The sequence below is a fragment of the Myotis davidii genome, unplaced genomic scaffold (assembly GCF_000327345.1).
Source record: "Myotis davidii unplaced genomic scaffold, ASM32734v1 scaffold37, whole genome shotgun sequence".
Classification (NCBI taxonomy): domain Eukaryota; kingdom Metazoa; phylum Chordata; class Mammalia; order Chiroptera; family Vespertilionidae; genus Myotis; species Myotis davidii.
Genome location: NW_006289395.1, coordinates 4,071,051 through 4,085,005, shown reverse-complemented (window position 1 = coordinate 4,085,005; position 13,955 = coordinate 4,071,051). Strand labels below are relative to the sequence as shown.

Genomic DNA, 13,955 nt, shown 5'->3' with positions numbered 1-13,955 from the left:
TGGATGAGAAGTTAGTATCACATGAAGAAAAGAAAAGTCTGATATGCAAGCATCTTTTTGCATTGCCCTTTTGGCATTTCTGCGTGGCAGCTGGGAAACCAAACAGGCGCTGGTTTAGATCTTTGCTGTCTGTGGTTCAAGGATGCATCTAGTGAATAGATGCTGTGAGACCACAAAGTATGTGTGGGAGATCTGGCGCATGCTTGACAGGAAACCCAGCTCCAGGTCCTCATGGGAGAAGAGCAATCCAATGCCATGTCTCTTACAAACATTTCCAGACTCCACATTTTCATGTGATGTGTGCAGACCACTAACATGACCATCTTGGATCTAGTGTTCAGCACATTGTAGATGAGGTGATCTTTACATGTTCTATATATCAAAAGGAGATTTGGTTCAAATAATTAAAAAACAGTCTGGTTCAGAGATGGAGAGGCATATGACTGTACAAAAGAGATGACACAACTGGATATGAACTATTCCAACAGACCACATGGAGGCTGTGTGATACTCATTTTTGAGCACAGCACATGCTGAACATGGAAACTTAATAAATAGTTTTGAATATATGATTAGAAAAAGTGATCTAGTTGGGCCAGGAAAAAGAAACCTTAATTCTGGAGTGAAGAATTAAGCTTTTTGAAAAACAAAAGGGAAGTCCCAACATAAAATCCCAAAGTAAAATGGAGCATGAAATCTGGCAGAGTCAGGAGAGAAAAAGACACCACACCTGGAGCAGACTAAGCCTTCTCAGCTGGGACTGCCATAAAATGGGCTCTCTGGAATGATGGATGACTGGATGCACGTGCTGCCCCAGAAACCCAGCCAGGGCATAGGGCCTTGCTGATGCTGATTTTGGTTCAAGAACCAAGAGAGAACAACCTTGGTAAGAATTTTATAAATACCTGGGTTTGATGGCCAGTGTATACTCTCCAGAAGTAATTATATTGGAAAATAAGAACAGAGCAAGAATTAAATGTTTCAGATTCAAGTTAGGGCAAATATGTCATCCATAGTTTCACCAGCAGCAGCATGACCCCCATTAAGGATCCTGGTAAGCCAAGGGAAGTGATCAAAGATATGCTTTATTTCATTTGCTCTGATCGGGTGGCCACCCTGCCTCTTATACAGTTATGTATCTTTTGCTAATTAAACCAGGAGTTTAAGAACTTGGTGTGTAAGATTTCTTCCTGTCTATTTATAATCTGCCTGAGATACAACTGATACAATGACAGGTTCTGAAATGTTTGGTTGGTGTCAGAAGTGGGATTAATGAGCTAAGTACCCTCAGTATCTGATTTTGGAAATGGTGCCAGAAACCAAGAGATGAAACAGTGAGCTAAAGAAGTGTGGGGGGAATCCAGGTAGCCTTTGGTGTGAGATGAGTAGGTCCTGGGGAAGATACTCTTGGAGGAGAGTTGAAAAGTGGAATTCATTCACCGTACCTTTATCTTCAACCTAACGGGACTTGTAGATAACAGGGGTGAGTTAATGGCAAGGTAGCCTGAATACAGTTTCCTAGTCTCTACTCTTATATAAGAATAAAGTGATTGCACAACCCCATGAAATTGAAAAACTAACGGGATGGGGAGTTTCTGAGGAATTCCTGTCACTCTAGACTGGCAGAATCCCTGGATTGGCAGGCAGTTAATTTCTAGCCAGAAATTCTTAATTTGGCAGGGAAAATTAGAACAAAGATATGCTCTATTCTCCTTGTCAAAGTAGTTAAGAAAAAAGGAAGCAAGATTAGAGTAGAAAGGTATTACTTTTACTTTTATCTCAATTACAATATGTGTGTAAGTCTTGTTTTAATGTGGAAGCCTTAAAAGGGAAGTAGGAGCCTCAAGCTCTGTGACGTTGGAGATGCCTGAATGTACTGCTTTCACTGGGTAGAGCTTCAGAAACTCATTTAAACTTGAAAAAATGTTTTTTTTTCCTAAATGAAAAATTAAAAATATGTGAGGACTGAAATTTCAATTGGTAAAAGTATAACATCTTCTGTGTCTCTGACATTATTTTAGGATAAGGTGCCCTGGCTGGATTGAAGCCAGTTGAGGCACAGGGTGAGGGTGGCAACACGCCTGGCATCTCCAAAGCTATAAGGCCTTGGAAGCACAATTTCACCCTCTGTGGCTGTGTTAGAAGTTAGACGTTAGGGTGCAGCTTCAGGGTGGGAGGGTAATTGGACCCCTCTCTCATTATGTAGTAAAATAATAAAAGGTGAGGCAATGCTATAGGGGATATACTGCTGTAGAGTTAGTGGGATGTTAAAAAATAGTATTTAGGAAAGGAAGTATTTATTGTATTGGAGGAGAAGAGGTATAAGAGCTAGGAGGCAAACTCCTGGGTCTAAAATTAACTTAATTAGGGCAAGTTGGGAAAGATACAAGAGTGTGGGATCAGTGTAAGACTTGGAGCCAGCACAGTAAGGGACTTGAAACTCTGGTCCTCACGGTAAACAAGCTAACATTTGCCCACAGAGCCTGCTAGTGAATGATCTGGGCCAGGGACCAGTGGCTCTTTGTGGACATAAGAGTAAAATGGCTTGGGGTACAAGGGTGCACAGTTTGAAGCAGACAATGGTTCTGAAGCAGTAAAGTTTGTAGGATTGCATGGCAGGAACCACCCTGAATACAGAGCATGAGATAGACTATGGGAGAGAATACTGTGGTCATGGTCTTGGGACTCTATAAACTAAAGAGTATGCAGTTAAAGAGACAGGGCATGAAATGTGGAGAAATTAGCTTTCTGGAATGCTGGAAACCTGGAGGCAGAAATTTTATTTAGGAACATCTGTGCACTGACTATTTTATTTTTTAACCCAGATGAAGAGGTGGTTTTGAAGATGCTGAATCTGGTTTAAGAGTCAGAATTTAAATTTCTCCTTTAAATTAATATAAATATATACACATACCACATTTATAAAAATGCATAATTTATGTACTATATTGTCTTTTTGGGTATATCCATAATAATAAAAGTGTAATATAATAATTAGACTGGATGTCCTTCCAGACATCTATATATATATTTCTAGAATGGTTGACCTAAGTCCTGAATTCCTAAATAAACAGAGATCAATAAGAACAGCAAAATGTCAAGATTTGAACTTTTGACTGAAGTCCTATTTTTCATATATAGTGTCATAGAGCAGTTGACATCCCCTGTCAAGTTCTTTGAAAACCAAGAAAACCATAAAGAGATACTGTTCTTGCTTCCACTTTGCTTCCCAAAAGTTCTGAATCCTTGATTAATTAAACTGACAACCTCACCTTGCCTGATTGTGTATGTTTTTGTGCAAGTTCTCTCTCCGTGTATCTTCCTGCTAATGTCTAACCTACTTGAAAAAACTGCACGCATTCTAGTTTCGCTCTCACTTGGCTTTGGGGAGGGAACCACAGGCCTTTAGCCTGTTTTTCTGATTCTCAAATCTAGTCCCGAGAAAGCCCTGAGATTATTGTCTATTTTGCCATGAAAAGTAAACGTAAAAGCCAGATCAGCAGGCCTAGCATCAATCCTAGAAAAACCTTGATGAACCAGTTCTCCACTGTATCAGTTTTCCGCTTCATTCCTCTGACCTTGGACCAAATGACTCCAACTCCAGGGAAAATCTTTTAGATATTCAGGTACGAAGAGTCTCTTACCAGACGCCAAGAGATCATTGATGAGCACAAGGAACTTCTCATCGGCCACCTGGGCATCAGTCATGAGAAACACCGTGCTGATATTTTTCACCCCGGCTTTCAGGCACAAGCCGGCCAGATCCATCTGCAGAAACAATCACTATCAGAGATCTCTGTGAAGAGGGCCTTCTTGCAAGCGATCGCCACCCACTCTTTAGGAATGGGCCATTTTCTTGCCTACTTTCATTGGAAATAAAGCAAAATGGCAGCGGGAGGTAGGGAAGAGCTCCATTTGCGCTGACAGGATGATACACCTCATTCCCAGGCCTTGGCTGCAATAGAGGTGGGCAGGTAAAATTAAATAGTGATGCGCTTTACTTCATAAAACCACGGTGGCTCCTTGTTAGCTTCTAGGGCTCCTGCTTTGTGCACAGAGGTAACAGCTTTTCAAAGGACAGGGAAGACTCATATCATCATACAGTGAATGACCTGCCCCAGGAGGCAAGTGAGTGCTCTAGGTTTTCACAGAGCAAGACACTGGGGGGCCTTGGCCAGATGGCTCAGTTGGTTGGAGCATTGTCCTGTACACTGAAGGGTTGGGGTTCTATTCCCAGTCAGGTTGTGGGCTAAATCCAGCCTTGGTTGGGGCAGGCACATGCAAAAAGCAACAACTTTCTCTCTCTCTCTCTCTCTCTCTCTCTCTTCCTTTCTCCCTCCCTCTTCCCCTCTCTCTAAAAATCAATGAATTGTCCTTGGGTGATGATTTAAAAAAGGCACTTGGGGATATTTGCCTGGGCATGTATATATTTTATTCTAGCAGCATCTTATTTTCTTATGACTAGCTCCAGCAAAACACTTGTGTTGCAAAAAACATGTATTGGCGTGCACACGCGTGCGCGCGCACACACACACACACACACACACACACACACACACACTTGCCTGGTAGAAAATTAACATCCATTCAAAATTGCAGCTAGATACAGTTTTGGGCTAGGATTCCAAGCCCTGAAGTTTTCCAGTTTAGTCAGTCTTGGTTCCTTTGTTGTATCCCTCTCATAAAGCTTAGCCATCAGTCCCTAATGCTGGTCTTCTGCCTCTTGTACCACTCAAAGCTCATTCTTTAACAGCCTCATACATTTCCTTACAGTAGTTGCTCATGTTCAAATAAATTCCCCTTTAAAGTTAATAAACACCCTTTAGATCAATGGTTCTCAAATCCATGCATTTGCAGAATTACCGAAGACAATGCCTCTCAACTTCCACTAGAATCATCTGGGGGATTCTTTGAAAAGTCCTGGTGCCCAAGCAGTTGCCCAGACTAAGTAAGCCAGAATTTCTGGGGGGTGGGATGCAGGCATCAGCATTATTTGAAGGGTTTCTGTGTATAGTCAAGGTTGAGAGCCACAGTCATGGGTCATTCTGTAAATGCATAATTCTCATATTCACAGTGTTGTCTTCTCTTTTTTAGAAGTGGTAAAGATTGACCTACTGTGAACATGACCTACTGTGAATGACCTTAGGTTCAGCCAATCACTGAGATGCTGAGCTGTGGTTTCAGAGCAGCAGTAGGCACCCCTGGCTGAGAGCTTATGAAGGCTGGCAGGTGGATCTGGCTCAGTGCTGGCTAGAACTCTCCCAGGGACGGCAAGAGCAGCATTCTCATGGAAATTACATCACGACTCTCTCCCAAGCCCTGCTGTGGCCATGGATAAATGGGAGGGGGCTGGGCCAAGTGGCCTTCGAAAGCTATAGAGAAAGCCTTGCTCCTCTTTCTGGGCCCACATTGTGGCTCCCAAGTGCCTGATTCTGAAACCAGGAAATGCCACTGAAGGTCCCGGCAGCTGGTGGTTACTAAACACATGTTTAAAAGATGAATTCCTTATAGAACTTGGACAGACTGTCAGAGTTGCTCCTAAGTCGTAGAGCTGTGAGCACACTTGACATAGATGTGCTTCTGATTGGTGTGAGAGTTGAGGCTGCACAGATGTAGCTGAAGCAGCCGAGGTCCCGGGTCACAGACCTGGGAAGGCCACAGACCTGGGAAGGCCATGCTCTGAGGCTGAGACTAAGGAGAAAAGGGCCTCTCACCTCACCAGCCCAGAATCCAGGGAGAAAATGGATGGGCAGCTAAGCAGAGGTTCTGGGCAAGGGATCTGAGAGCCGATGAGAGGGAGCGTGGGCAGCTAGAGGAAGGCTGGCCTCCCCCCACAGGCCCTCCTCCATACCTTGAAGTCCAGGATCTGGTAGCCTTTGCGCAGCGTGATCTGGAACACATCCATGGAGCTAATGAAGGCCGCCAGCCTGGTCAAGCTCTGCTTGCCATTCCCACCCACCCCCACCAGCAGCGCGTTGCCCCGTGGGGACTCCAGGATGCGATTGATGCGGCAGCTGTAGGGAAGGAAGCAGAGGCACCAAGCTTCAGTCAGGCTTTTTGTGAGGAGCGTGCACAGTGAGGAGCGTGCACAGTGAGAGGCGTGCACAGTGAGGGGTGAGCACAGTGATGGGTGTGCACAGTGAGGAACATGCACAATGAGGGGGGCGCACAGTGAGGGGCGTGCACAGTGAGGAGCGTGCACAGTGAGGAGAGTGCACAGTGAGGGGCGTGGACAGTGAGGAGCGTGCACAGTGAGGAGAGTGCACAGTGAGGGGCGTGCACAGTGAGGAGCGTGCACAGTGAGGGGTGTGCACAGTGAGAGGCGCGCACAGTGAGGAGCGTGCACAGAGAGGGGCGTGCACAGTGAGGAGGGTGCACGGTGAGGGGTGGTGAGGGGCGTGCACAGTGAGGGGTGTGCACAGTGAGAGGCGTGCACAGTGAGGAGCGTGCACAGTGAGGGGTGTGCACAGTGAGGAGCGTGCATAGTGAGGGGTAACTAGAACCTCCCTGGAGCGGATCATGGGCTCAGCTGTGGGAAACTTGACTTAAATTGTCCCCATACCTGGTTACCTTCTTGACTAAGTGGATTGAAGTTGCCATGGTGGGCAGTGGAGGAACAGCTCAGGGCTTCCAGGCAGGGCTGGAGGGGGCATGTGATGGCAGGGATGAGGGGACCAGGGCTTAGCCCCTCCCACTCCCCAGCTAATCCTGACTCTGCCACCTCCCCACTTCATGTGACTTCATCTCTCTGTGCTTTTGGGCAAGAGGAGGGGGCAAGAAAAAGAGAAAAGTAGAAAGCATATCATTAGAAAAAAGTCAGGGCAAGGCCAGAGGACAAGCATAGACAGAAGCAAATTCAGTCAGCGAATAACAGAGGCTGACAGCTCTCAGCTCTCTCACCCTTCCTGGTGATGATGCCCTGCTAATGAACACTTGTGGATTCTTAGTGTCAGCCCTACAAGACACCCACTTCCTTGGCTTCTGGATTCTTCCCTTTGCAGCGGTACTTTACTCACCCAGCAATGGGGAAACATCCCCAGGCCCAGGCTTAGACCATGCCCTCCAGAGCAACACACTCCTCCATTGCGCTGCTCACAGCCTGCCCTCCAGGCCACCCCCAACTTTTAAAAAAATTCCCTTCAGCCCTAACTGGTTTGGCTCAGTGGATAGAGCGTCAGCCTGCAGACTCAAGGGTCCCAGGTTCGATTCCAGTCAAGGGCATGTACCTTGGTTGCGGGCACATCCCCAGTAGGGAGTGTGCAGGAGGCAGCTGATTGATGTTTCTCTCTCATCGATGTTTCTAACTCTCTATCCCTCTCCCTTCCTCTCTGTAAAAAACCAATAAAATATATTTAAAAAAATTCCCTTCAACGCTACGTACAGACCTATGTAAGATATCTACATTCTCTATAAGAATAACTCCCATTCCCTTTTCTCATCTTAAAAACAATAACTATTCGTTATAAAAAATGCATGGAACAGAAAAAACTACAATTCTATCTTGCATAAACACTATCAACATTAATTATATGTCCTTCTGAAGTTTTTCTAGCATCTGTACGCTTATAGGTATATATTTATGTGTACATAGTTTATTACATCTGAAAACTCAATATATTTCTCTCCCATATATTTTCAAAATGGGGTTCACATTGTACATTGAACATAGTGTTTTGAAATCATTCTTTTAGTTTAGCAGTATGCTGTGATTACTTCCCTATGCCACTGAGTAATCTGCTAAACCATGCTTTTAATTGTGGCACAATTTTCCATTCTACCAAATAAATTCCTTTCTGTAAAGCCTCCTGTTGGATATGTAGGTTGTTTCATACATTTTCCAGTTATTACTAAAGCTATGTGAATATTTTTAGTTCATATATTTATGTTCAATAGCATAAGTTCCTAGGAGCAAAATTTCCAAGTCAAACAGTACGACAATTTTTATGGCTTATGATACATATTGAAAAACCGCCCCCAGAATGGTAGCATCAAAAGGTGAATATTGGAGGATGAGAATATGTTAGGCAGGGTTAGTTGAATGAAAATGTGTTAAGCCAGTGAATTTGGGGATGCATAACACAGTAATGAAGCCACCGTGGAGAAATGGATGAGATGAGGAGGAAGAGACAACAGTGTTGGTGATCTTGGGATCCAAAGAATGTGCAAAACAAGAACTCAGGTGAAGTCCACCCAAATAAAGCTGAGGGTGACTTTCACAGGCCACCTCCTATGCCACTAAGGGTCTTGTGTTAACGATATTATAATGAGAAATCCCATATTCAAATTAACAAATGGTAATTAGGGGTAGAGCAATTTAGGGTCTAGCTAACCCCAATTTGGAGGAAGGGCTTGAGGGAAATTTTGGCGGTGGGGTTTGATATGTCAACAAAATACGAGTGAGTATGAGGTTAAAGGGTTCATGTTAAGCTTCTCTGGTTTGAATTTTATTACTGCAAATTTCTTGCATATCCTGATGACTTAGTCATGTAATTAGCATCAATAAACTACATGTCCATGGGTCCTTATCACCTCATCTCTCCTAAGCCTAGCAGAGGTGTGAGTCAAGAACTCCCACCTCCAGCAGAGGGGAGTCTTGCCCCCACCCTTGTGGACACTGGGTCTTGTGTTTGTTGTTGTTAGTCCTTACCCAAGGATATTTTTTCCACTGATTTTTAGTGAGTGGAAGGGAGGGAGGGAGGGAGGAAGAGAGAGAGAGAAAGAGAGAAAGAGAGAGAGAGAGAGAGAAATGTGAGAGAGACACATCAATTGGTTGTTCCCACATGCCCTGATAGTGGCTGGGGATCAAACTGGCAAACCAGATATGTGCCCTTGACTGGGAATCGAACCCACAACCCTTTGGTGAGCAGGCCAACACTCTAATCACTGAGCAACACTGGCCAAGGCAGGTCTTTCTTTTTTAAGTTTTGCTTATTTAATGGTTGAAAAAATTATGGTTTTAATTTTTTGATATCTAGATAACTGAACATTTTTCTTTTTTAAAAATTAAATCTTTATTATTGAAAGTATTACATATGCCCCCTTTTTGCCCATATTGACCCCATCTAGCCCTCCCTGTCCCCCACCCTAGGCTTCACCATCCTATTGTCTGTGTCCATCGGTTATACATATATGCATACAACTTCTTTGGTTGATCTCTCCCTACCTGCCCACCTACCTCTGCCTTCCCTCTGAGATTCCATGGTCTGTTGCCTGCTTCTATGTCTCTGGATCTATTCTAGAACCTTTTTCTTATTAATCATTACATATTTCTTCTTTGTGAATTTTATGTCCATTGCCTACTTCTCAATTGTAGTGTTCTTCTAAATTTGTAAGACCTCTTTATATATGTCTCAAAATCCTCCCCCACCCTCAATTTGGCACTTTTATCTTTTCATTTTGATGTTTTCTATGTACGGAAAATTTCAGCTTTTTGGACTTAAACTGTATGTCCCTAAATTTATGCAGTTAAAATTTATTTCCCTAAACATTTAGGAGTTTTTTATTGAGCTGCACTTAATTCTTTCATAATTTTATTTTTTCACTTCATAATTTTTTTATTATGACACTGTACTCAGTCTTGTATCAGGTAGATTTACACTGCTCTTGCTCCCTTATTAAACCATAGTTTCTAGATACCAGAAGAGTGTGTATAATCATCCTGTACTCTCTGTAGTGCTAGAGCACTGAAGGCATCCTACACAGTTCTGTTAAGCAGCAACAAGTACCTAATACCAGCATCACATTTGGGGTGATGCACACAATTGCTCATTATGTTGGGTCAAGGAGTCGTCTGCTCTGTGTCTACATTAGATGGTGTCTGATGACAATGACAAAAGGAGAAAGTCTGGCGCTAAGATATCCAGGTCCCCTCTTCTAATTAAAAAAGGAGGGGCCAGAAATGGATTAATGGAAGAGAGAGGGCAGCTGGAGGATGAGGGGAAGTCCAGCTGGTTCTCTGGGCTGCCCAACACCCAGCTCTACTCCAGAAGGCCTCGACTCAGCTTAGCATGGTGCGTGCTACTCAATATCTAAATGGAAAACACATCATTCGTGATGAAGTTTCCGAAGAAGAATGGGCGAGTCTGCAGCTGTCAGCATTAGACTCCAGCTGGGGATTCATTAACAACCTCTGACGAGGGCAAAGGACTCTGCATTCAAATTACAACATTTACAGAGAAGATCAATATTCGGAAGGGCTACTGGGCCAGGAAAGCACGGCATCTAAGTGAATTCATTGCAGCAATTCTGGCCGATTAAGAACAAAAGCTGACGATGTACACAGCACAGCTGGAGGAAGCTGGTGTACTGAAGACCACACACACACACACACACACACACACACACACACACACACACAGAGGAACGGGTCAGATACTCCAGTGAAGGGGCACCAAGTACATCTGAGGCTCCTTTTTTTCTAAGAGAAAAGAAGACAAGGCAGGAAGATCCATGTGGCAGTGAATGAAAAGGAAAAGATAGGTTATGATCAGGCCCAGTGCAGGGAAAAGGCCCGGCGTGAAGCTTAAAGACACAGCAGAACAAGCCTCTGCTGAGACGGTGAAGGGAGCCAGGAGGAGAGCAAAGCGGTACCATCCGGGGAGAAACAACGGAGGGAAGAAAAGACTCGCAGCTACGGACTGCTCACCACGCGCGAAGCACTCCACATGAGTAACAGCCCCTCGGGAAAGGCATTCTCATCCTCCTCGTCCTCTAGAGGAGGAAACAGGCTTGGGCAGGTTACCTGTCCTTCATGTAGGCCCACAGCCAAGGGTCGGCAGCGCCAGGATTTGACCCTGGGCCCGGCTCAATCTACAGAGCATGTGCTGTAACTACTCCACAGGCCCCATTATCGAGTTCATAGCAAAAGCAGCGAAGCTTAGGAAAGGCGTAGGGGAATCAAACAAAAGAAAATGTTAAGAATTCAAGTGGTGAGAACAAATAGCCAATAAACACTGAAATGAGCACAGGCCTTCAGGCACCTGTAAATGCAGGCCCTCGCCTTGGCCGGCCCCTCGGCCCTGGGCATTCGTGTGGAAGCGCACACAGTCCACCCTCTCTGCCCCGCCCTGTTCCCACCTTGGACATCAGAAGGTGGGACCTTTGACGTGAGTCCACATGCCTCTGCTGTGGGCACTGTGCAGTGATGAGAGGCCACGGGTCTGTGCCTCTCACGGAGTGGGTTTGCTCTGTTTTCTGTGTAAGAGGAAGAGGCAGTGGCTCTTTCTGGCTGGTAGGGGCTGCGGAGATGGCCGAGGGGCCGCAGGCAGGGAGGGGAGTGCAAGGATGGAGCCACGGGCAGTGGTATTTTAAAATTACACATCCAAATGCACTTTATTCCTCAGAATTGCCCCTCAGGGCGGTTCATTATATCCATTATTTTTCCATTGCTAAAACAATGTTAGTCAGTTTGATCACTCACGTTAGAAACCACATTGACTGAATCACTTGCTATTGTCTCAAATTTAATTTACTCTTAAAAGATAATTTGTCTCAATCCCAAGACTATGACACAGGCTCGGGGAGCTCTTAAAGGGGAGGAAAATGCTCATTGAAGTTTCAACAAGATTAGTGAACATTTCATTTTATTGTTGACACAATTACAGAGGTCTCCCATTTTCCTCTCCTTTGTGCACTTCCACACAATGCCCCCTCCCTGGCCTTCATTTAAAAGCCATTGTTTACTGCCCACCCTCTATGCACCAGGCACTGTCCAAGATGCTGGACACAGTAGTGAGTGGGACACGCCATAAAGGAGCTTCCACTGGATCAGGGGAAGGCAAAAGGCACATGAAGAAGCATCTAGTGCAGGGGTGGGCAAACTTTTTGACTCGAGGGACACAATGGGTTCTTAAACTGGACCGGAGGGCCGGAACAAAAGCATGGATGGAGTGTTTGTGTGAACTAATATCAATTCAAAGTAAACATCATTACATAAAAGGGTACGGTCTTTTTTTTCAAAAGTTTTATTCATTTCAAACAGGCCGGATCCAGCCCACGCGCCGTAGTTTGCCCACGGCTGATCTGGTGTGATGGTTGCGAGTAAACATTCCGGAACCAGACTGCATTAGTGTGAGCTCTGTTACCGATTTATGGGGCATGTGATGTTGAATGAACCTTCTTCAGGGTTTTGTGATGACTAAACGAACGGGAGCAAACATAATCAACATGGTGGGGGATTTTTCTTCAATAATCTTCAGAAGCTTAGGGGCAGGTGTGGAATAAGAAGACAGTGGGGTTTTGTCGCCTGGATGCAATGGCAGCAACGTTTAGGGAGCTCGCACCAGGATGATTGAGCCTATGGTGATTGAGGAAAGTAAAGACATGGTAGATGAAGGGACAAAGGAGTTTGGGAAAGCAGTTTATTTCTTTTCATGAAATAAAGTCTCAATAAAGTTTAAGAATAACCGGAACTGGAGCAGGTGAATGGAAGGGTAGGCAGTGCAAATCAGAGAGTGGGAGGTTTGAAGTTGAGATTTTGGAGGTGGGTTCATTCTTGATAGAAGTTCCAGGATAGGAACATGTGAATGAGTGGCTGAGGGGGGATGGAAGAAAGACCCCTGGAGCTAAGGAGGCTGAGGAGCAGAAGGACAAGGTGTACATAGATGCCAGGAATGAAGAAAGGTGTGATGGGAGAGAGAAGGATGGTCCCAGCAGGAAGGATGCTGGTGAATGATGGGAGTAATGGATGCTAGTAGATGCCAGTAAGAAGAGGAGGTAATGAAGAAGTAATGAGTATGGAAGTCCAGTTGCTTGTGCTTCAAAAATCCTGGAGTTTGTGGAGAATAAAAGGAGGAATGCCATTGGGATGGTGTGGGGTAGAGAGGTTCTTACTTCTCTCTAGGCGAGCCGTGGGCAAACTACGGCCTGCGGGCCGGATCCGGCCCGTTTGAAATGAATAAAACTAAAAAAGAAGAAAAAAAAAAAGACCGTACCCTTTTATGTAATGATGTTTACTTTGAATTTATATTAGTTCACACAAACACTCCATCCATGCTTTTGTTCCGGCCCTCCAGTCCAGTTTAAGAACCCATTGTGGTCCTCGAGTGAAAAAGTTTGCCCTCTCCTGCTCTAGGCCATGGGTACAGAGAATGGGGAAGAAAAACCAGCTGTCCTCAGCTCAGGGTCCGTCAGGTCTCAGTCAGAATTTATCAAAGACAGAACAGTTCAGAGAAGTTGAAGATGAAGTAATTTTTACACTTAAGACCATGAGTACAGGAGACAGGCTGGAAGAATTTGTGCCGATAGGGAGGGGTGGTAAATGTAAAGAGGGGGGATATAACGAGCACAGTAGGGATAGCAATGGCATGACCATAAACTATCTGGGAGGCTTAGTGACTACTTCAGTGATTCATTTGATAGCAACAGCTCCTATAAGGACATTTAACTTTTGAAATAGATGTGCACCTGTCTTAAACAAAAAGCTCCCATCTCGTTATTATAAAATTGGCCCTTGGACTGGAATGGGATCGGGATGCAGATGCTGAGCTGTCTGATGCTCCTGTTGTTACCTTAAACTTTCCCATGATATCACTGTGGTCATGCCCAGGGACTGTGAGTGACCGACAAGGAAATGATTCCTGTTCTGCCCGAGGTCAGCATCAGGGTGCCCCCTAGGGCCAGTGGCAGGAGCTGCAGCTACCCCTTGACCACAGAAGAAGTAGCGGGATTCCTGGCTTGTCAGTGTCCTCCAATGCCTAGGTGAGACCCCAGATATGGGGAAGAGGAGGCAACTGAGAAAAGAAAACAAGAGAAGCTACTTACACATGGCGCATGGCATCCTCAAACAGAACCAGGTCCATCACTGCGTTGACCTCATTGTGATTCTCCAAGGCTTCCGCCAGGGTCTGGGTCAAAAGCTCCCATGATTGTACGGGCATGTACTTGGGCTCCCCAATGCCATTTGCAAAGTGGCAATACATGCTCAGGCTTCCAGTCTGCTCCACAGTCTCTTCCAT

At 45.0% G+C, this 13,955-nt stretch overlaps 1 protein-coding gene across 1 annotated transcript in view; it reads right to left on the bottom strand.

Annotated features, from left to right (window-relative positions):
- The window catches only part of LOC107182779 (dynein heavy chain 9, axonemal-like), a 95,725-nt gene extending 81,770 nt beyond the window's left edge, over positions 1-13,955 (bottom strand). The window contains exons 1-3 of the mRNA XM_015562545.1: positions 13,762-13,955; positions 5,852-6,014; positions 3,645-3,768 (exon numbers count right to left, since the gene is read on the bottom strand). Of these exons, the coding sequence (XP_015418031.1) occupies positions 3,645-3,768; positions 5,852-6,014; positions 13,762-13,955 (481 nt within the window). The remainder of the gene's footprint in view (positions 1-3,644; positions 3,769-5,851; positions 6,015-13,761) is intronic.